This window comes from Psammomys obesus, unplaced genomic scaffold (genome assembly GCF_907164565.1).
Source record: "Psammomys obesus unplaced genomic scaffold, mPsaObe1.curated_primary_1811, whole genome shotgun sequence".
Taxonomy (NCBI): domain Eukaryota; kingdom Metazoa; phylum Chordata; class Mammalia; order Rodentia; family Muridae; genus Psammomys; species Psammomys obesus.
Genome location: NW_026596051.1, coordinates 1055315 through 1077611, shown reverse-complemented (window position 1 = coordinate 1077611; position 22297 = coordinate 1055315). Strand labels below are relative to the sequence as shown.

At 43.8% G+C, this 22297-nt stretch overlaps 2 protein-coding genes across 3 annotated transcripts in view; both read right to left on the bottom strand.

Moving 5' to 3' along the window:
• The window catches only part of LOC129688945 (POU domain, class 5, transcription factor 1-like), a 49939-nt gene extending 43608 nt beyond the window's left edge, over window positions 1-6331 (bottom strand). Inside the window, exons 1-2 of the mRNA XM_055624017.1 lie at window positions 6241-6331; window positions 6085-6137 (exon numbers count right to left, since the gene is read on the bottom strand). Of these exons, the coding sequence (XP_055479992.1) occupies window positions 6085-6137; window positions 6241-6331 (144 nt within the window). The remainder of the gene's footprint in view (window positions 1-6084; window positions 6138-6240) is intronic.
• Window positions 6332-16545: 10214 nt separating this feature from the next.
• Meis1 (Meis homeobox 1) overlaps window positions 16546-22297 on the bottom strand; it is a 137861-nt gene continuing 132109 nt past the window's right edge. Inside the window, exons 10-13 of one of the 2 annotated variants that reach the window (XM_055624288.1) lie at window positions 21386-21444; window positions 20229-20318; window positions 19832-19926; window positions 17679-17743 (exon numbers count right to left, since the gene is read on the bottom strand). In XM_055624288.1, the coding sequence (XP_055480263.1) occupies window positions 19868-19926; window positions 20229-20318; window positions 21386-21444 (208 nt within the window). In that variant the 3' untranslated portion in view covers window positions 17679-17743; window positions 19832-19867. Of the gene's footprint in view, window positions 17744-19831; window positions 19927-20228; window positions 20319-21385; window positions 21445-22297 lie in introns of both variants that reach the window. The other variant, XM_055624287.1, reaches the window with a different exon arrangement.

The following is a 22297-nucleotide window of genomic DNA, read 5'->3' as shown; positions in this document are numbered from 1 at the left end:
TAAGGACCATGGCTGGGAAGGTCACAGATCCTAGTGGCAAGGAAACTGCTTTTTGTTTGTTTGTTGTTTTGTTTTGTTTTGTTTGTTTGTTTGTTTGTTTGGTCCAACTAATATCATTTCCCTGTTAAACTGCCCTATAAACATCTGAGTATCTGTGTTTGCACATATAACTTACTACTGTCATCATCAGTCATAAAGAGAAACTTTTTCCACATTGGGTGACGGTTAATGTGAGGACTCATAACTTGTCAAGCTGCTGTGAATAAGTAATTATTGCTGTGGCATAGTGTCCTAATGCCCAGGTATAAATGAAATAAAATAATCAGAGATCTCTTATCACATATACATACACCCAAGGCTTAGGACACATTCCAGAAGTACAGGAGAAAAGAATGTAAGAACTGGAGGAAATGCTGGTAGTTACATATCTATTTTCTTTGAATTGAAACATTCCATCCTAAAGGAAAAGACACGCTTCACAACACTTAAAAGCTAAGAAAACTTAAAAGTCTCAGGAAAGTCATGAAACTTATAAGACACAGAAAACCCAGAAAGTTACAAGACTCATAAGGCCATGAGTCCTGTCCTCAAATTCATATCACTAATGAACAACTTCTGGGGAAGAGGCTTTCCCAGGGAGCTGCCTGTAAGGACTGGAGAAGCTCAGTGGTGCAGCTTCCCCAAAGCACTTGCTGGGATAGGCTTTTTGGTGATGAGCTGCCTTTGACTCACCCCTGTTCTTGTAAGTAAACCTCTATCCACTTTCCTGTAAGTGACCCCAATATACTCACTGGGACACCAAGCGAGACTTGAATAGTTTCTTTGATATTGTCATCCATTACCTAATCCTGGATGAATATTCATCTGTTCACATTTCCTAGGAAATGTTACACAACAGTATGACATGAATACCCATATCTAGGTATCCTTGATGACTTCAAACAATCTTGAAAAAGATCACAAACGATCTTAACTATTAATATGGTTACTTCTAAATGTTTATCCCTAGCCAAAACCTTTCCATTAAAACACAGAGCCAGTTTTTCAGAACCCTAATACCAATCTCTAATTTCATAATCCAAAGTTCAGATAATAACCCAGAACTAGTTTATCCTCTTTCTGTCTGATGTGTCCCTTCTGACGTTACTGTCTCAAAATATACAACTGCAATTTCTCCAGTATTCCAAGAAATGATATCATGACTCTAATCTTTCACTTCATGTCTATATTTGTACCCATCTCTTAAATATCTTCCTATTCATCATTCCTATCACCTGTCCCCACCATTATAACAGCAGCATTTTTATTTTATTGTTTTCTGATCTCTCCACTTTTATTCTCGCTTCTTTTAATGTATCATTTACAAACCTGAGGCCTCTGAACTCATGGACTTACCTATCCCTATTAGGACTGAGGTATCCTTATTATATAGAACTAAACAAAAAATGTTGATGTAGGCTTCTGAACACCAAACTAGCACAAAGTATCCTTACGGCTACTGAACAATTCTAGTTTGTTCATGAAAATGCCTAGATCCCAACTTGTTTTGTGGCTGACTTAAATCCCAGTATATATTAACTGAGGGCAGTCCAGCATGCTGACCGAACATTTTTGTAGAAATGCCATTTGTTTGAGGCAGCATTATACACACACACACACACACACACACACACACACACACACACACACATATATATATATATATATGTGTGTGTGTGTGTGTGTGTGTGTGTATATGTATGGTGCTAACCCATAAAATCTATGCTGCTATGAGAATTAATAGAGCTAACTGGTGGAGGTGTTACAGAAGTCACTAAGCTATTTTATGCCCTTAACTCTTTCAGTGTTTAATTTAGGTCCTACCATGTCCTATATCTGCCTCTTGGCTTTGGCTCTTTTGGATACATGGATATATGCTATTTTCTCCCTCAGTTCACCGCTACTTCCTCAAATGCTCTCCCTGACACTCACACCTTCTTCAACATTCACAAATAACCACAATCAGAAATTAACAGAGAAGCTTTGGTTTTGGAAACATGGTATCAGAAGGCTTTTTGATGTCCACCAAGAAGCCATGCTATTTCTGGAACTATTTGCTTTCTACATTCTGCCTTGCTCTTCTGCATTCTGCTCCACATTGCAGACACTCCAGAATGTGCCTTATTTCTCCTTTCCCTCTTATTTCTCCACTGACTCTATCTATCCCGGGTATGCCTTCCACAGGGTGACCTTGCCTACTGAAATCTGCTACACCCACACTCTCTGTCCAGTCTAGATTTGATCATTGTTTCCTGCTATTGTTCACCTCTGTGTTGACATACTAATATCTGGTTGGCCTTTGTGTATATAATTCCATGCATTAAATCCCTGACTTTGAATAAATGCAGAAAGGTTTCTGCTCAACAGAACTCAAATGTAAAACTATCATCTCTGCCCACCACAAAGGCATTTGTTGGCTCCCTTCCTCCTAGTTGCTGAGTTAATGCTTATGTGCCCATGTCATATTCTGCTATAGGTTGGTGGTGTGGTTTCTTATGTACTATACCCACGGGGAGGTTTCAGAATGGGAACAACAACCTATCTGGAGATAACAGTATCTCCAGTGCTCTATTTATTGCCTACTGTACACACATGATTCTCAAAAATTTAAAATATACAATTCATTCAGTCCTTTAAAAGATTCATGATGTATGCTAAAAATATTTAAGGACTTAGGACTAGACCCCATGTAGAATAGCTCAAAACTTAAGGGAAAAGTAAGCATTAGCATTTCCTTTCTAGTTCCAGAGGAAAAAGAAGTGATATTAAGGCAGAAGTCAGATGCTCTCTCTCTTTATGGCGTGCTGTTTCTTCAGTCTCTTGGATCACCACCCAGCCATTGGTAAGGACACCTCCTATTTCACTTCAGCACATTAAGCAGTAACTGTGAGAAGTACTCTAACTAGTGCTTTGGAACTTTAAGGCATTTTCATTTGCCTCCTGGTAACTGAACAGGTAAAAAAGAAAAAAAAAGAAAAGAAAAAAGAAATTAAGTGTTTTCAGATTCTAAGAGACACTTAGAATTTGATGAGCAAAATGTAGCAGCCATTTCTGAGTCTAGATTCCTCCAGAAAAAAAATCTAAACCTCCCTATGAACTGGAATATTGTAACTCAGTACAATTTAAAGCGATGCATCATTTCTTTGATGCAAAATAACTTTCAAAATAAAAATAGATGAATACAATTTAAAGATTGGGAAACAGACCCACTGAAAATAAGTTTCATGTATTCTTTTGAGTCAGAATTACTGACCAGAGTGCCTGAAAGTCTGGTCACTAAGCTGGCCATCTGACAGTGGTCACTCTCTTTTTAACTAATCCACAGGCACAGCACACAGATATTTTCCTAATTGTACTGTGTTAGTGTGAACATTTCAAACTAACACGTTACGAAACTCTTAACTATTAAATTACAACAACATCAAATAATCATTGCACCCTTTAATACAGCAATGTTTTGACCACAAGAAAATCAGAAAACAGACTACTAATTGTCCTCCAAAGATTCTGGCAGGATGTGCAAGAATAATTCATTTTCTTAACATAACAGCATATTCACATTACAAATTTGCTTGGAGTTCACTTCCTGGTATGGTGTGAATCATGGTAGCTGCTGACTTGGCAAGGTATGGCTCTTGTGTCCTGGGAAATACCGCAGGTGCCAATTGTAACAAAGTCACCATTGTCTTCCTTTAATGAAGCTGGTAGAAACAGCTAAGTGTCCACAAGTGAATCCCAGGGTGCCTGGCGTCCAGAAGGTCAATTACTGCAAGGTGGTAGACAACTGGGATTGCATTACCCCTAACTGACATGCTTTTGCATTTCTTTTCAATAACGTACTGTTAGTCTATTAAAATGAGAGGAAATTATTACAGCAAGCACTGAATCAGACACTCTGACACATGAGAGATCTGAACTCTCAGGATTTATGCAAAGTCCACAAAGCAATAGAGACCCTGAGTCATGCAGAACATCTTACATATATTCTCCTCCAAATTCCAGATTTGATTTACTTGAGAGAAAATTTACCTGAAAAGCTGTGTTTTATTTTGTTTTTATTTGTTTGTTTTGCTTTTTTGTTGCTTGTTTTCTTCATTTTGTTTCTTTGTTAGTCTGCTAAGAGGAGTGGAAGTCTCTTATGTTTGTTAGAGCCCAGGCAAGATTTTTGTGATCAGCAGTGTGGATACTGGACCAACACACACTTTAATTTTTCTAGATTTTTTTTTAACTGCAAATATGATCTTATGGGTACTCTCTAGATTTTCATATTTGCATCCTGCTGTTATTCTTTGAAGTCATTTACTTCCAACATGAAAATTCTATTATTTTTAAAATTATTAATGTGAAAATGAATCTGTCATTTTCTGTGTCAAAGAGCAGAACTAGTCGAAAAATATAGAAAATACCTCAAATAATAAATAGTGCAACCCCTGCATTCAGGAGGCAGAGGCAGGAGGATTGTCATAAATTCCAAGCCAGCCTGGTCTACACAGCAGGTTCCAGGCCAACCTGATCTACACAACAAGCCAAAACCACAAAACTAACAGTAAAATAGTATGTTATTACATGTATTTCAAATGTCTGCTAAAGTGTCATACGTTTTGCTCAACTTTACAAAATAATTTATTACTTTGTTTTAAAGTCCTAATTTTTAAGTGAGTGTTGTTTTATTCCTAATTGGGGTAAATCTAATTACTTTAAAAATAATAAGCCTGAGCTGATTTTTTTCAAAGCTTTATAAACATTCTCTTTATTTTAATCTATGATGAAATAATTCACATTATTTTACAAAACTCAAGCTCTTAGCATTTTTCAGGATTCATTTTCTTGTGACCCAGATTACAAAAGTTGGCCCAAAAGGATAAAAATTTTTAGGGTTTTAATTTTCCTTTCTAGAATTCTAAAAATATAGCTGTATAGCTTATGTGTCAGACATTCAGATAAATTGAGGTGACTGATCCTTCAAAAACCAGCTTTTAAAAAGCTTACCTCTCTTTCTGAAGTCTTATAGAGACTATCACATCTCCATTTTCCTCTCATTTCCCCCCCCCCCGAAGACTTCCATGTACTACATAGAAAACCTGTATTAGCTTACCTTTTCCGATGCTTTTTAAATGAAAACAATTTTCCTTTTCTTAATTATTAAAATCTGTGTCTCTGAAGATTTTTCTCAGGCTGGCCTCGGCAGAAAGTTCTGTGAATAGAGCTGTTACATCAATTCCCTGAGGAATAGCTTAATCACTTGTAAACTCTGGAAACCATTAGTTTATCATCCTTTGAAGTCAACAGGCAACTAACCGGGAGGCTGAGAGCAAAACACTTGTTACTCTTTCGTGTAATGACCTTAATTTCTTTCTTTTCTCTCTTTTTTTTTCTTTTGTTATTTTTCGTTTTAGGAAACGTGGTGGGATATACTTTAACATTCAAAAGATTAAAAGTTGTGTCGTGCTTCATAAACGACCTCTGCAATTCACTTTATAAAGTGCTCAAAGAAATATTGAAGGCTCCGAAGATAATGATTTATGAGCTTTTGGAAATCATGGGAGCTCAAAGATAAAGTTGTGTGTGAGTGGCAGCACATTGTAAAAGAGGACAGTCCGTAGCTTTCTGCTTGCCTCCCTTCGGCAGGGATGCTGGTCTCAGCTTCTTTCCCCCTCCTCCAGGGATTTGCCGGGGTGCTGAGCTTGCTGCAGGCACACCTTCCTTGAGGCCTCTGGGACTCCTCCCCACCCATTTTCTCAGGGTCTTTTTTCCTCCCAGTTCATTGTCAGGTGTATTTTCCTTCTCCCGCCGAACATGGATCACAGAAAGTTCTGAATGTGGGTCGTTACTGTGAGGTTGAAACACTACATATCTGAATATTACCCCCCAAAAAATGAGAAAGGAAAAAAAGAACATGAGCGGAGGATGCTAACATCTGGGCAAGATGGTGATCTCCCTGGTTCGTGGCAGGCGCAGGTGAGAGCAAAACACATCTGGGAAGGCTCCTTGTTTAAAGCACAACAGATGAGCCTTCTGAAAGTCTCCTTAAGACCGACCCGGTACCTGAGATCGGCGGCTACCGTCTGACCTTGGAGGTCTCCGGTTCTGTAACCTCGCTGCGGGAGTGGTTGACGGGTTTCAGGGAAAAGAAACCAAGAAGGACCGAGTCTCAAGGAGTCGGGAGCCTCCCTCACAGCTAGCCAACTGATGAGGGCCTACACCAGATTCGGGACCGCAAACTTCCAGACCGTTTTGAATATTTCAAAGTGTTATCAGCACATTCCCGGTACTGCCTCCCTCCACCGCACATCGTGACTGCGAGCCACCTTCTCTTTGTCAACCTCCAACCCTCTTAGCATCCTGCTTTGGGGACCCATTTTGCATTCGACAATACCCGTATTCCTCCCCCGGACATAGATGTCAAGAAATAAGGAGTTGAGACATGACATATTAATGTTTTTATCTGGGGACTCTCTGCTCCCACGGGATGGGAGGGAACCCAGGAGCAGAGGGCGGCGGAAAGCAAGCGAGAAGGAATCATTCCGAAGCTCCTGCGGAAATTCATATTCCGTGCGTGTTCCTGCTTCGCCTGGAATAAATCCTGCAGGCCTCCCCACGCAAAGCCGGCGGCGTTTATTTATTTGCATGTCATGCCTATAATGCGGTAGAAAGCAAGACGGATCTTCCAGGAGGGGAGGCGACGACGCTCACCTTTCAGGCTCTCTGCCCTAAATAAAAAAGAATTGACCGGCGGGGCGCCTAAGAATTTATCTTGAGTTTGCCGTCATTACCTCTATTATATGGCCCCGGCAATAAATAAGTCGGGTAGTTACTACCCAACAATAAAACTGTAGTGTGTGGGACACCTCACTATTACTTTCTTAATAATCTACCTCTCCTTTCCCTTTAAATCTTCCGGTCTTGTCTTCTCACCCTCTTACAAGGATCTATCTTCAGCCCTTGAGGTACCAGCTCTCTCGGATCATTTTTATTTTTATTTTTATTTTTTCCTGAACACAATAATTTTTCCTAGCCCTGCTGTTTTTTTCCTATTCCTAGCTTGCCTAATCTGCTTCAAGACAAAGGGTTGGCCGGCCCCGGATCAAATGTCTCTTTTCTTTTCCCCTCTCTTCTTTTAACTGCGTTCTGCGTCCCCAGTAATGACCGGGGCGCCCCTGCCCGCCCGCCCCCGGTGGCAGCTACCCGTGGGGGCTCTCAAGGGGAGGAAGGGTGGCACTCAAGTTCGGAGCGAGGGGACGGACGAGTCGCAGCTAAGAGGACCTGCGCCCCACGCTCTCTCACAGCCTCGGGAGCCAGGAGTGAACGCAGAGCCAGGGAAGGGCAAGTTTGCCCAGAGTAGTTAGTCGCGCGTGGCCTGCGTGGCCACTCTTGGGGATCCCGTCCTTCTCTCACTGCGCGGCCGGCGCTGCACGCGCGCACCGTGCGCCACGCGTGGACGCGAGCGCTGACAGCCTGGACGGTCCTGGGAAATCGGACCTCGCCACACTTCTCCCCGGCGGCCGCGGCGCCCCAACTCCTGGACCCCAAAGCCGGGATGAGACGGGGGCGGGAGGCGGAGGAGGGGCGTTCCCTGGGCGGCCGGCTGCGTTCGCACCTGAGCTCAGCCGTGGCCCCTGCGGGCTCGCCCGCTCCAGCCCCAGCCGCCACCCGCTGCCCTTGCGGGGCGCTGACCAGTCCCCGCCCGAGCCGCCCAGACCCCCAGGGGCCCTCCTCCCCGCGCGGCCAGGGACTGCGCCTCCGACCTGCCGCGCTTTCCCGAAGCACCGCCTTACTTGTCCTGGCAGCAACCAAAGCGGCGCACGCCCCTCCGAGAGGACTGCGAGCGCCCCTTGGAGCTGGGGTGGCCTGCAAGAAGGGTGCCTGAGGTTGGAGGGGTAGGGAAGAAAGCAGACGGACCTGAGCCGCCTCCCCTTTTGTCTCTACACTATAGGTCCCTGGACAGCAGGTTCACACAGCCCCACCAAGCACGGTTTCTGTTTTGTGACTTAGACCACAGATAAAACCCGAACCGTAAGAGTCGGGGGAGATCACTGAAAGGATGGTGAACTTCTCACCTTTCTTTGATTCAAGATGCTATCCATCCGTGTGTGTCTGTGTGTGTGTGTGTGTGTGTGTGTGTGTGTGTGTGTGTGTGTCCTTGTTAATTGAGTTTTGCTGGGGTGATATTTTTTTTTTTTTTTTTTTTTTTTTTTTAGGATTCGAAAATCGTCTGGGAAAATGTTCACGTTTGGGACAGAAAACATTTTTTATTTCTATCCCTGACATTTAAAAGAGCAGAATTAATTTGTTCTGTCTACATTAGCATTGAGAGAAAGTTTCTGAAATCCACCGGGGGAAAGGTGGGGGGGTGGGGGGAGGGCGGGGAGGGAAGGAGAGAAAGCAAAAAAAAAAAGAAAAAAGAAAAGAAAGAAAGAAAGCTCAGAAAGGAAAAAATAAAAGCTAGGCTTGTTTTTGTGTGTCTCTCTGCCTCATATCAGATCTGTAATCAATCACTGAAATAGGAAGCAGCAAAATTGTAAAGATTCGATAGATTAAAATGCAAATGGAAGGTAGAAAAAGAAACATTAACGCGGCCACCAAAGATTTAATAACCGTAAATCAAGTTTTTTTTTTCCTGTTGCAGCTGCAGTTTGTGTGTTTATGTTTTAATCATGCTCACTCCATAAATAAATAATTTCTAAAACGAGACTAATTTTTCATTATTTTAACCGTGGGCTATAACACTAAATGCTAAAAATAGAAAATGTACATAATGCCATATCCCCAACCCAGAAAAAGAAACCCTTGGAACAGTTGTTTAAAAACCTTGAGGTTTCACTTGTGTGTTTTGAAAATCGAAGTATTATGCCAAAAATTCTCTCTCCACTTACAAAGCCCAAAGTTTACTTTCCCTTTAATATTTTATGTTAACAATCTACAATTTATTCTAAAGATATGTGTAGCTCCATATCCATTTCAGCTTGAGCATTTCCAAGTGAGGAATGTGCCAGAACATTTGAATAACACAAATCCCATTTCAGAGTGCCTTGACAATTTCTGAGTAATATTTTATGAAAGATTCCACCTTCTTCTGAAAAAAAAAATAACCAATGGGCAACACAATTAAAACTTTTCAGCTTTATATTTAATGCCATTTTTCCATGAAGGGGTATATTATCTCTTTGTTTTATGATCATTCAATGTAAGCCTGTATGTCAAAGTTGTCAGATAGTCAAGCAAACTTTAAGTATTCTTTTGGTTAAATACGCTCATAGTTTTTTATTTAGAACATTAACTTCTTAATTTAGAAATGTTTTACCACTTTAAAAAAAGAAAACAATGGGGTTTATTCTTTCTGTTCTTTTCCACTTTTCCCCTTCCTTCCTTTTTTGTGATTTTATTAACATAATAGAGAGCACTCCTGTGCAGCATAGAAACTTTTCCTTGAAATGCCTAAAATAAGCTTTTTCCTTCATTCCATCCCCAGATGAACTAGAGTTGTCTCAGTCCCTCCTTTTCCCACACATTACAGGAATAGCCAAACCTAGGACACACATTTCCTTCCTCAAACCTTTAAGTTAGATGTGAGCTGAGTTCGTGTCCACCTTCCCACTCCAGCCAAACAATTATGTTTTCACTCTGACAGCCCAATAATGCATTTAGTTTGAAATTACACTTGGACCTTTTCTCCTTTGTATTTTTTCATTTACTCCAGTGCAACGAGACGACTTGATTTTCATGGGATTACATGAATTCCATTCAGTATTGGCGGGGCATTTCTACTCAACTCAATACCGCCTGAGTAGACAAATGAACTTTTTATTTGCTAAAGTTTGTAGGTGGTTTTGGAAACAGAGCATGCGACTGATTTGGTTACTGTTGAGAACCGAACAGGCACACAGGTCATTTATCTAAAGGGAACATATGTGGCTTCGTAAAAGGCAGAAGCAAGGGCGGAATCATGGGGAATTATTTCAGTTTATTGCTCTTATTAATTAAACCGGATGTGGTTTTATTCTGCACTTTTAATACCTACCTTGTTAGTCGCTCCCCGGGCTGCTTTGCTTCCCTTCGCTCCCAATGCTTCTCATTCAATAGGTCCCCGTTTGATAGGGTTGCCGTTGCTGTATTACACCTCTTAGTAGTTACAGTGGAAAATCTCACGGGTCTGAATGAAGATCGTGCCCCTCCCTCCCCGGGGAAAAACAAAACAAAACAGGGATGGAAGGGGAGAAGAAAAGGAAGAGACGCTTTTCTCACTCTCTTTCAGTATTTTGTTTCGTTGAAATGCAAGACAGGTACTTGATTTAGCATTTAAGCAAAAGGTTACGCAAACCGCGTTTTAGAAAGTGTCGGGATGTCCGACAGGGTCAGCCCCAGATCAGATCATTTTTCGAATGCAGACTTAAAGATAATGAGTACTTGTTGTATTAAAGGGGACAAACAGGACTTTGGCTTCCTCTGACCCCAGAATGCACGGCTTGGTTTCATTGATCATCTTCCTTTATGAGATAATGCAATTACAAACATCAATAAGGGGGCTGCAAGGGGAATCATTATGCTGTGACAGTGATAAATGACGGTGCAGAAATAGCATGCTTCCCCCCCTAACAATCCTGGAGCCCAGGGGCTCCGGGGGGCTGAACACAGTCGCCAAGGAAACAGATGACATCCCAAACGGCACCAAAGAAAAAAATAAAATGAACAGTCTTTCTTTGCCTTTCACTCTTTTCCGTCTTCCAAAGAGTTAGTTTTGGCTCAACAGCAGCTGCCGCACAGACATTTCGTTATTGCAGACATTAAAGACTGGAGCGTGCAGTAAGGAGACTCCGTCCCTTACCCACCCCCACCGGACGACACACTAAGCTCGCTGTTCACACTTTAGAACACCTGAAAATGCACGTCTCAAAATAGGATTTGGGTGGGCTGAGGGACCAGGGGGCCTGGATTTGCACAGCCATCGCGTTGTTTACCACTCATCCACTTACCCCAATTTTTTGTCCAGGGGAAACTAAGTCTCCAGGGCAAAGTGGGGCCTCCCGGGTCGGCCAGAAAAGGATCTTTGCTAGTGGCTGGCCTCCATCTAACTCTCCGCGGTGCGAGACGCAGTTCTGTGCCAGGAGGCAGCAGCAATGCGAGCAGGCGGTTGCTTTGGGGTGTTTGTTGCTGTGCTTGGTTTTCTTAGAGATGAAGTTATCAGTGGAGTCACTCTCCCTACGTGGGGGAATTAGGCTCTTTGAAACCCTAGGATATACACACCCGGCAGCAGTTTCTCTGGGCAGTCATCACCCACTCGAGTCCAGAAAAGTCGGTGAGGTCAGCAGGCGTAAACTGAAGGAGGCTGCAACGACCGCGAGCGTGCCCCCTTCCCACCCCCCCGCCCCGGCCCTCGCCTGCGGGGACTGGGTGGGGTTAGAGCCTGGGTCTTCGGGTGACCTAGGAAGACCAGGGACTTTTAGAGTGGAGGAGGAGAAAAAGTGCCGAGGTGTGAGGGAGGCCTAGGCAGAAAGGCAAGAGAGGGGCAGGAGGGCGAGAGCCAGAGAACCGGCCATCTCGTCCTCTGCCAGGTCTCCAACCTCGAGAAAGCAGGCGCGGGGTCCCTGACCGCAGCCCGGCACCTTCTCCGTGAACCTAGGGACTGCCAAGGGTGCCAGGCCATAAAAAGACACCCTGGAGAGGCTCTGGACCCTGCCCGCGTGGGGGTATGAAGCAGGTGACTTTATTCTCTGCTTTCCTAATGGGCGACGTTCTGAGACTAGTTTTCTGCCCGGAGATTATAATCGTTGGTGGTAATGAACACAGTGGTTTAGGGTAGAGGTGAGCGTGGCTGCGGGTGGTCAGCGGTAGGAATTGGACGTCTGGTCAAAGGAAGACTGGCTTAAAACTAAATCCAGGGCTTCGCAGTCGGATTTCCCCGAGGTGGACTGAGCGCGTAGGCAGCGCAGAAGGAACGAACTGCACGGCCAGCTGAAACCCAAGACCTTAAAAAGTACCTCCCCTCTCCCTATGGAAACCCCCAGGGTACCGTTTTTAGGGCAAAGACGCCTCACAGCGTAAAGGTCTAATGGATTGCGCAATATGTTGTTTGCGTTTTCCTCTCAGCTCCGCCCTGGAAGAGAGTGTTTCAGAGGTTTCTGAGGGCTTGCTTCGGTGTAAAAGAGAGCCCTCCCCTTCCCATTAGTCACTGGCCTCGGCCTGCCCCACCATCTCTCCCTCGCAGACCGGAGGACTCTTGGTCTCTGCTGAGGACTCTGTGCCTAGCCCTGGTGCTACGGATCGCCAAAGGGCCAGTAGCCCAGGATTGACCAGGAAAGATGCGGAACCAGAATGGGCGCCCCACACCCAAACCCACGCCTCTCCGCTCGGTGCCCAAGCGCCCACTGGGTGCTTGCGTCATCAGTTCCTGTTTTAACTGCCTTTCCAAGGGCCTAGGGCCTGCGGGATCCCAAAGGCTGGGTGTGTGTGGGGGGGAGGGGGTGTCCAGGGCCTTTAAAGTAATCCCAAGGAGTCCCGCCTAACACACTGGGGAGCCATACTGCTCTCGACTACTGGGAAATACTTCCTGAACCCCCACGCCCCTGCCCAGTCTGTGAGTCCCAGGTGTCCTCCCGTCCCCAGGCTCCGAGCGGCTAGCTCTCAGCGCCTAGCTCCCAAGAGCACAGCGGGATTCGGAAGCCTGAACTGCGCCGGGAAAAAAAGTCCCAAGAAAGCATCCAGGGCAATTACAAAGCTGGAAGGGAAGGAAGGGACCCAGAGTGTCCCAGAAGGCGTCTCTGCACGCGCTTTTGTGCAGACCCTTAGACACCCAGTCTCCAAGAGACGGTCAAATATTTAACTTTGACTTTCAGGTGGATGGTGAGGAAGGTACAGGACTCTTCTGCAGACCCAGCGTGGCCCAGGGCGGTATGGGATCGCCCGCCCACATGCCCACAGGCCGGACGTCTCGCGTGGGGAAACTCAGGGGCGGCTGAGTGGCGGCTGGAGCTGGGTGAGCCGCCGCGGATCCCGGCTCTGCCCGGACTCTCGCAACATCCCTCGGGTCTCTCGTCTACGAAGGGGGAGCTGGAAGCATCCCGAAGGCTCAAAAACCCAGGGTCAGAGATAGCTTTGTCCTTCCCCAACGTTTCCACTTTGTCCCTGGAGTTGCCCTGTCTGCGCTCCGGCGACCCCCGAACCCCGGTGTCCTCCCGGCCCTCCCTCCCCAGGGTTCCACCGACGACGACACCTCTCCCCGTGGGCAAAACTCGCAGGCCCGGCTCCCTGCGAAGAGACAGCCTCCCAAGGAACTCCTAATACCATCCATACAGCTTTAATGCGCTTATAATTCGATAAGTGATTTCAATTTGAAATTGTTAGTAACTAATTTTATGGGTAATTTTTCCACATCAAATATTTAAGCATCAGATTAAGGGCGCCAGTTCCGACGCAGGATCATAAGGGGTTTCTCTCCCCTCCCCATCTCCCCCCCCACACAACCCCACCCCATTTGTGCTGCGCCTCCCTCCGGTCTCCTACAGCGGCGTTTTTCCAAATCCCCAAAAGGTGGCAGTCGAAGCCGACTTTCCTCTTTTTCCTGCAGCTCTAAAGAGAAAGGACGGGGGAGGGGGGCCGGAGAGGAAGAGGGGGGCTGCGGGGGAGGGGTGGGGCGCGAGGAGAGGGCCCGGAGGGACTGGACGGTGCCCAGACTTTGCAAGCCGAGCCTCTAACACGTCTCCACACCGCACCAGGGCTAGAGAGCGGCGGCGAATTTCCCGGATCCCGGTCCGGGCCACCGCAGCTCGCCTGGCCGCCCCGGGGTCGGGGTGCGGGCAGGCTCGGAGCATCGGCACTCCACCCTCAGCCTCGTACAAAAGAGGGAGACGCGGAGAGGGGCTTCTTCCCATCTCTTTGTGGTTTTAGTACCGTCCGCACTAAACTTGGCTCTCCGAGAACTGCATAATGGGGGCGGGACAGGGGGGTGCGAAAACGGGGAGAGACAGACCGGGGAGGGCGGAGGGGAAACCGGGGGGCGCAGCGGATGAATTGCAGACCAGTTGCCAAACTTTTTCCCCCTGCTGCCGAGGCTGCGGCTGCCGGTGCTGCACCCTTTGCTTTGAATGTGTGTAACTAGGAAACAGCAAGCCGCCTGAGAAGACGGAATTTCCAACGTGTAAAATGTTCTTAACGGAACCATTGAGCGAGTGCAATAAGGCGTGAGGGGGAACTAATCTTCCCATTTAAATGTTTGTGGCAATTTTATCTAAATGAATTTTAATGCTAAACGAGGGTAATTCCCCATTTGTAGCGCGTTTGCGTCTTTCCTGTGCTTCTAAAGCAGTCGAACATCGTGCAATGAACAATAACAATAAAAATACTGCCAAGGCATATTATTCATTTTGAATGTGTTATAATTACATTTGATTAAATATGATCGGGTAACATTTTTTAATTTTTTTTGGAAAAAAAATACTTAAATCATACTACAGTCTCATTCAGCCAACGGGCTCCCCCCCCCCCAAAAAAAAAAAAAAAGCCTGTACAATTGTGTGCCCTGTTTAGGGGAGGGCGTTTTGTTTTTATCCTTTAAGAAACATCAAAAACACTCTCCACACCTCTATTATTTCCCTCCTTCCGATAAGTGTCGTCAATAACCTCAAAGCTGGCTCTGAAATTTACAAGAGGAAAAGATAAAACAGCATTATGCGGGTGGGTGTCAGGGGCAAAAAGAGCAAGACCTGAAGAGTGAGGCTTGCACAACCCTTACACCAAGAGGGGAACCCACCACACAAAAGCTTGTTTTATTTTTTTTCTAATTCTTGGACATAAATGATCTGATCCTGATTCTTTTTTTTTTTTTTTATCTCTGCATTCCCCAGTCCCCTTTGCTTGCACTCACTCTTCTCCGTCCCTAAAGCCCCCCCTTTCCTCTCCTCTGTCCTCTCCTTCCCCTTCTCGCCCCCCCCCCCCCGCTCTCCCTCCCCCCCCCCCCCGCCCGCCCCCCCCCCCCCCCCCCCCCACCGCTCTCCCTCCCCCACCCCCCACCCCTACCTCCACCCCCCTCACCCCAACTAGGCAAAAGCCTCCTGAAGAAGAAAGGCTGACTCACGGAGCTTGTACTGTGGAGGCAGAAGTAAAAGGACTGTTAGTTTATAAAGTTTATTATTAATTTTAAAAGTAAATAAATGGTTGTTAACTGCCACTAATCACCCATCCAAGAAAACTCTTTCACTAACATGGACTACTTGTGCAGTCTTAGAACTGTCTCGGGGGCCAAAACAGAAAAGTTAAACGGTCCCACCTTTGGGGTAGGGGCGAGGTGGGTGGCAGCCTGGAGCAGGCTGCACGCAGTAAGTTAGGCCTTTCTCTCCTGCGCATCCACGTGTTCAGAAGCAAGACCCTTCAGACAAAAGGTGAGAGTGCAAGCCAGAGCTGTGGCGGCTCCAGCAGGTGAGGCAGTGATGCACGTGTCACCTAGCAGGGCCAACCCACAGCTGGCTTCTCTTTCCAACTAGAAAACAGGATTGCTGTGGGCGGTTTGTGACATGAGGGCCTGAATGTCAAACTGGGGTTTAAGGCTTCTGACCCATCCTTTGTTCCCAAAGCAACCAAAGGCTTATTTAAAAAAATAATAATAAATCTGCCTTAATTAAAATATTTGTGTATTTCCCTTAGCTTTGTAAAGCACTTTTTAGAGCAGAGATTTTATTTAAGTGGAATTATAAGCTATTGCAGCTTAAACATGTTATTTTGAACCATTTAGCTGGCTGCCATGCAGAAATTCTGTACAGCTGTTCTGGAAAATTGGTTAATAACCAGTTTTATCCAATGAGAACATAGAGCATATTTATAAAAATTAGATTTTGAAGTCTGGTCTCTTCAATTTTATATAGTTAATTTCTTAATAAACATGTACTGCTTGTCCTAGATAATATCCTTGGTGAAAGGCCGACTGTAATCTTTAGCTTTGCCACTGTATGCAAGCATAATTTCACTGATAGTGTACATGAATGATACTGTTGAATGTAGTCCGGGTTACAGCTAGTTTAGTGGCTTAACCCTTAATTTTGTTGGTATTACCAGTTCATTAAGTCATCTTAAACTAGTGGTTATTGTTAAATAATTTACTCCATGGTTACAATTTTCAAACACATATGGCTCAGGGAGCTACTTGTTATATTTACTATACTAAGCAGTAACAATTGGGGGAACACATTTTTTAAGCAGTAAAGTCAGAATGACAAAAAATAATCTTGTTTTTATTCGGGAGTCTGATTTCATTACTGCACTCAACGACTGCAATGGACTTGGAGTTCTCATATGAATTCAAACTCCATCCAAATGCTAAGATTCAGTGTGCCATGATTGTTATTAATAATTAGCTCTTTGTTTTCTTGCTAGAAAAAGGCTATTGACAAGCACTTGTTTATCCACAACAAAAAGTATAATTAGCTTATCCCACTTGGTAAACCTTGTATGCATGCCAACTCATACCAAACTGCTACTTTTACAAAAAAAAAATTGCAATAATACAGTTCATTTTTCCAGTCCTTTTTGCACAAAATTTATTTACAATGTCTACATAAATGCTCCAAGGTGGGACTATGGAAATACACACATGACCAATGCTTTGCTGAGAAATAAAGTCAACATATTAAAAATAAATCTTCAGTCTATGTTTCTGAGCTGCATAAAACAGGAAGTGATGTATAAGGTGATGGTTGTTGTCGCATGGGGACAATGACGCTGGATGTGACAATTAGGCTTCTAAACACACGGCCTTTTGGTTTCCATGCCTCCTCCTACCAGTCTCCTGAAGACACTGCCTGCAACAGCTGATTAATCATTGTTGATGACTGCAGTTTTTCCCATCCTTCCCGATTTACATCTGTTCAGGCCAATTCAAATATGGTGAGTAAATGAATTAGACATGCAAATTCAAGCCCCAGGCTAGAGAGAGGGAGAGAGAGGAAGAGAGAGAGAAAGAGAGAGCGCACATGGCTGAAATCCTAGGCGAGAAGAAAGATTCTTCTGCCTGATAGTTATTTTAATGCTCTAAAAATCCTGCAAATCAGACCTTCCTGTCCCTTGCAGGATAACTGTAAGGCTTTTTAATGTAAGGAGGCTTCTGGAGGAAGTGAAGAGCTATGGAAACAACACACATAGTGTGGAAAAATTTCACATTTTTTTTAAAAAATCTATAAGAAACAACGTAATATGGATAACAGTATAATAGCATTTACAATATTTCACTCTTTGTTCTTTTAATGTCTTATATAGTTATTTTGCATGTCCCCCAAATTGACTTCAGTTGGTTTTCCTGCATTTTAAGAGTCCCTATGAAGAATTAGGGATGCTCCTTGGTCCAAGGTAGATGTCAAGAATGGAACTCCATAGTCATTGCAGAAAAAAAACATGATTTGAAATCAGTCACCATTGCAGACAATGCATATTCCCTTAAGCTACTGAGCATGAATGTCCATGACTTGTCCACTCATTGTCGGGTCTCCTGTATTAAGAACCGAGGGGCTTGATGCTGACATTGGCATTCCAGGGTGGGGCGGTCCTCCATGCATCATCACTGTTGGGTGGTGAGGGTGTCCAGGAATGTACGTATGCATGGGGGGCCCATGACGCAGCTGAGCAGGATGGGGGGGCATCTGGGGTTGGGCATAACTTGGCTGTCCCATACTCATACCCACTGGACCACCCCGGGCTACATACTCCCCTGGCATACTTTGCAGCCCTGTAGAAATTCAAAAGAAAGAAACAAAAAGAAAATATTATGGAAAAGCAACAGTGTGGTTCTAACTGTGGCAATTCTATGAAAGCCAGGGAACATTGTGACCAAGGGAACGGGGCCTTGAGAAGCATTATTTTGATTCATGTACAAGAAAATAAAATGAGATGTCAGCCAGGATATCTGAGCTTGCCACTATTCCCCTTGCATTGCCATCATTATCAGTCTTTCTACCAAGTCTAATTTAAAAAAAAAAAAAAAAAGTGTTGTGTTCTGATCTAAAGAAGCATTTTTGCTCCCTGAAATATGTTGTATCAAGAGCATGCATGCTGCTTTGGTCACTGAACATTTCACATGAAGCAGAACTAGGCAAGCTTACTAACGGTGATTACTTGGCAAATCCTGTACCTTTGGGGGAAAAAAATCAAAACAGTTATCAATAAATTCCTTCCACATGGCCTCTTAGAGCTGGAGGAAAAGAAAAGCTTAACAGAACCCTGTCTACCTTACAATGATTTTGAGAACAATAAGAAAAATTGGACCTAAAACAATACCCCTCTTGCTTTGAGGGGGCCTCTTGTCTTCTGCATGGATTGCTCTAGTTGATGGAAACTGACGGCTGTATTGTTTCTGAGAGCCATAAGCTCCATCATCATCAAGGGTGAAAGGCATAACGCCACTGCTAAGTATGTTCAATTGGCTTTAGTTCTAAGTAATAGCGCACTGTGAATGCTAGGAACACCTTCGAATAAGGTCTCCAGGCTCTGGCAATGAATGGCTGCTTAATCTAGCCTAAAGGAACATTTTTGAACTAATGAAAATTGCTTATAAAATATACTGTACCCACAGCTCTTTAATCAAAAAAGATGATAATATTTTTTGTAATAACCTATTAATTTAATTGGTCACGAAGCATAAAATACATCATTTAAATTTAATTGACCCAGAAACTAAGAAACAATATTTAAATTAACTAAGCTAGAGAATTCCATGGTGAGGTAATAAGACTGTTGATTTCCAAGCTCAATGGAATGCTTTCAGAGTGAATGGTTAAACTTATACTGGACTCCCACCCAGAGAAGAAGACCAGCATGTGTTAGCCTTGGCCTCAGCAAGAATTTTAAATAGTGTGTTAATATAATCAGGGGCACATCCAATCTGAGACCGTGGCTTTTAATCTCAAAAAGGAAAGCTAGAGAGATGCTCTTAGGGGTGATTTGGGGAATGAACTAGGGCTTTGGAGTTCAAAACAGTTTCACTTGTTTGAACTCAAATTTCTGGGTGTCTTTTTAGGAGAGAAAATGTCAGAGTGAGAATCTGGGACAGTTTTCCTAGGCTTACTTCACTAGGCCTGCCACTGAAGATTGCATTAATGATCTCTATTTTTGTATACTGAATAAGTCAAATCCATTTGTCACACTGCAAGTGATGGCATACTTAATTTGGATATAGTCAATTAGCCTGGGCTAAGCCCTGAAGCCTGCTGTGCACACCTCTATTTTGTATTCTCCCTTTTTCCATTGCCACACGTAATCCCATTATGATGGACAGACAAAGGAACAAACTAAGGGGAAAAAAAATCAAAGTTTAGTTGACTGAAGCTCAAAATATGCCTTTACTTACCCTAAGTAAAGCTGTGTTTATTTTACCTAAAAGAAGTTCTCTGTTTGGCTTTTGGTGTCTTGCAGGTTAGTGTAGAAATGTAACTCATGCATCAACTGCGGTTAGACAGATTTATGGCACTTTGGGGACATGCTCTTTCCTCTCCTTGCACTGCTGCAGACTGCTTACATTTTGCAAATCAGTCTGTTGCTATGACAACCCACTCCCCCACCTCCTGACTGTTTCTTGTTTTGTCATGTGGTCAGTACTGTACAATAGCAACACACAGGATGAATGTATATCATACACAGACAGCATTTATAAGCTTCAAACCTTGATCAACACCAATGAGAAAATGAAAGAAGCAAGAAATAAGAATTTAATGGAAAAGAATGAACAAGCATGAAGCTATGGGCAAGGAGAACATGAGGAAATGCAAGAGGAAAATTATCCCTAGGACAGAGTGAAAACAAAGACCCCATTTGTACTTACTTCCCCCTCGCTTTCGATTGGTTAACTAGGTGAAGGTTACATGTAGTGCCACTGCCCCTCCATGCCCATATTCATGCCCATTCCACTCATAGGTCCTAGAAGGGAGATAAAATCCAAGAAGAGGCCGGAAAATGAGCAAAGTCAACAGATAGTGCCAAAAGACCCTTTAACAAAACAGATTCTAGATGGTGGAGCGGCAGTGAGATTTCGAGTACATGAAGGTCCTGGCTTCCCCTTTTCAGTATCTCAGATGCACAGATGGTAGGCAAGGCAAGGCAGGCAGCTTGAGAGAGCAGAGCATGGGGCCCTTCACCTGCACTGGCTGGGGCTGGGGGAGGACGACCCCTACATAGCTTATGTAAGCATAAAAAACTACCACAAAGAAAAAAAGTCTTACCTGGTGCTCTGATCCCCATGTGCTGCTGACCGTCCATTACAAAACCTCCCATTGGCTGTCCATCAGGGTTATAAGGTGTCCCTTGGCTGACTACAAAAGTACACAGCACAGCTTCTTAATAACAGAAGGGGAGAGGGGAGGAGAAGAAGAGAGGGGAGGAGACTGGAGGAGACACAGGGAACATACTAAGCAGATAACATTTTTAAACCAACGTTAATTATTTCTCTCAGACCAGTCCTTCAAGTGACTTCAAGTGCTAGTTTCAAGGAACAAGCTAAGACAAAACCCATGCTCGGGGTTTTGTCTGGCACTTCCATAATGGGCATTGAAAGACAAAAAAAGTTACTGAAATATGACTGACTGGCAATTGACCCAGTGTGGTGCTAGGTTTTCAATAGAGCTGAGAGATGAGCGATTTTCCAGAACGACAGTTCAAACCTGCATCACTCCTGGTGAATTTGTTTGCTGCCTTTACTACCATGTTATAAGACAAAACAAAGCCTAGGACTCATGACCAAAAAACAAAACAAAATAAAACAAAGCTGTTATTTCTTTAAAACTGTGAACACCAAAAGACAGATACTAACGAGCTAGGTCACGAGAATAAGAGCTATGTATTTATACCACTGACTGAATCCCATGTTTTAACTGTACATGAAAAGCTGTTTCAGAAGTAAGCTGCCTTGAGTTATTAAAGCACACAAAAGCTCTACCTCACTGAATGTCTTTGAACTTTACTGAGTCCCACAAGTGATCCTGACCCCTTTGCCCTTTTGACAGGTAATAAAGTTTACAGCAGTTCCACACCAAGCCATGCACCAGGGGAGTGGTCAGAGTAGCAGAAAGCTGGGTAGGCAAACTCAGGGAAAAAATAATAACATTAATATATCAAATGTTTACAAAGAAGACTATAACTGAGCACATGATTTAGGAGTTACTTTTCTCCATTGGCTTTTTATTTCCTCCTTTAATCAAATGTTTTATAACGATGTTAAATTGATTAGTGTTGTTACAAAACCAAACCGGTTTAATTCCCACTGCCAGCCACTCCTAGTACTCACTCCCAGTTCATTTACCAGGTGGCAGCCCTCCTGGTGAATGGCTTGAGGATGGTTTTCGCTTGCCTGACTTGAATACAGTCACTAGAGGGGACTTGCCTGCTCGGTTGGACTGGTCTATCATGGGCTGCACTATTCTTCTCCGGGCATTAATAAACCTGAAACCAACAAAGCAAAGCACACCGTCATTATTGCATAAAAACATAGACAGAAGGTAGAGGAAAAGGAAGAGATGAATCACAGTAAGAAGACCCAGGTCTTGGCAAGCTGCGTCTGCCTCCTTTCTCTCCCTCCCAGACAGCTTCACATGCTGCAAAACCTATAACCCCGTGACCTCTGAGTACAAGGCTTGGGTTTCTGAGTTGATTTATGTTTGCCTGTTTTACCACAGTTGGACACTTCCATTTCATCTTTTCATGGGGGAATTAGCAGAGTTTTGGAGAAACAATGATGGGCACCACTCTTTTCAATGGGCAGGGTGGGAGTTGATAGGGAGAGAGAGAGAAGCCCTGAGCACATCTGCTACCTCCCAATTACTGACATTTCAATCTGACACTCTCTGACTTCTTTTTCACGATTTGTTTTATCCAAACCTCCCCTACCTTTTGCAAACTTAGTTTCATCTTTATGTCCACCACTAAGATAACGAACAGAGCTGGCAGCGCACCATCAATTGAAAGAATGTCTGGAGTTTATCACTATTAACTCACACTTCTGGGGACTTTAAAGAAATGCATTCCTCGGAGAGATTTCTTGGAGTGACTTTTTTTTTCTTTTGCTGCAAAATCCGAAGTCAAGACAAGGTCACATCTACACAGCCACTGAGTTTATAATTTTACTTTCTTCTGCCACTACTGGAAATTTATAAACATCTTATTAAGACATATAAGTCACTCTAAATTTATTTAAAAGATTGTTTGGTTCAAGCCTTTAAATAGCTCCTCCAAAAATGTCAAGTTATGAAATATATATATATATATATATATATATATATATATATATATATATATA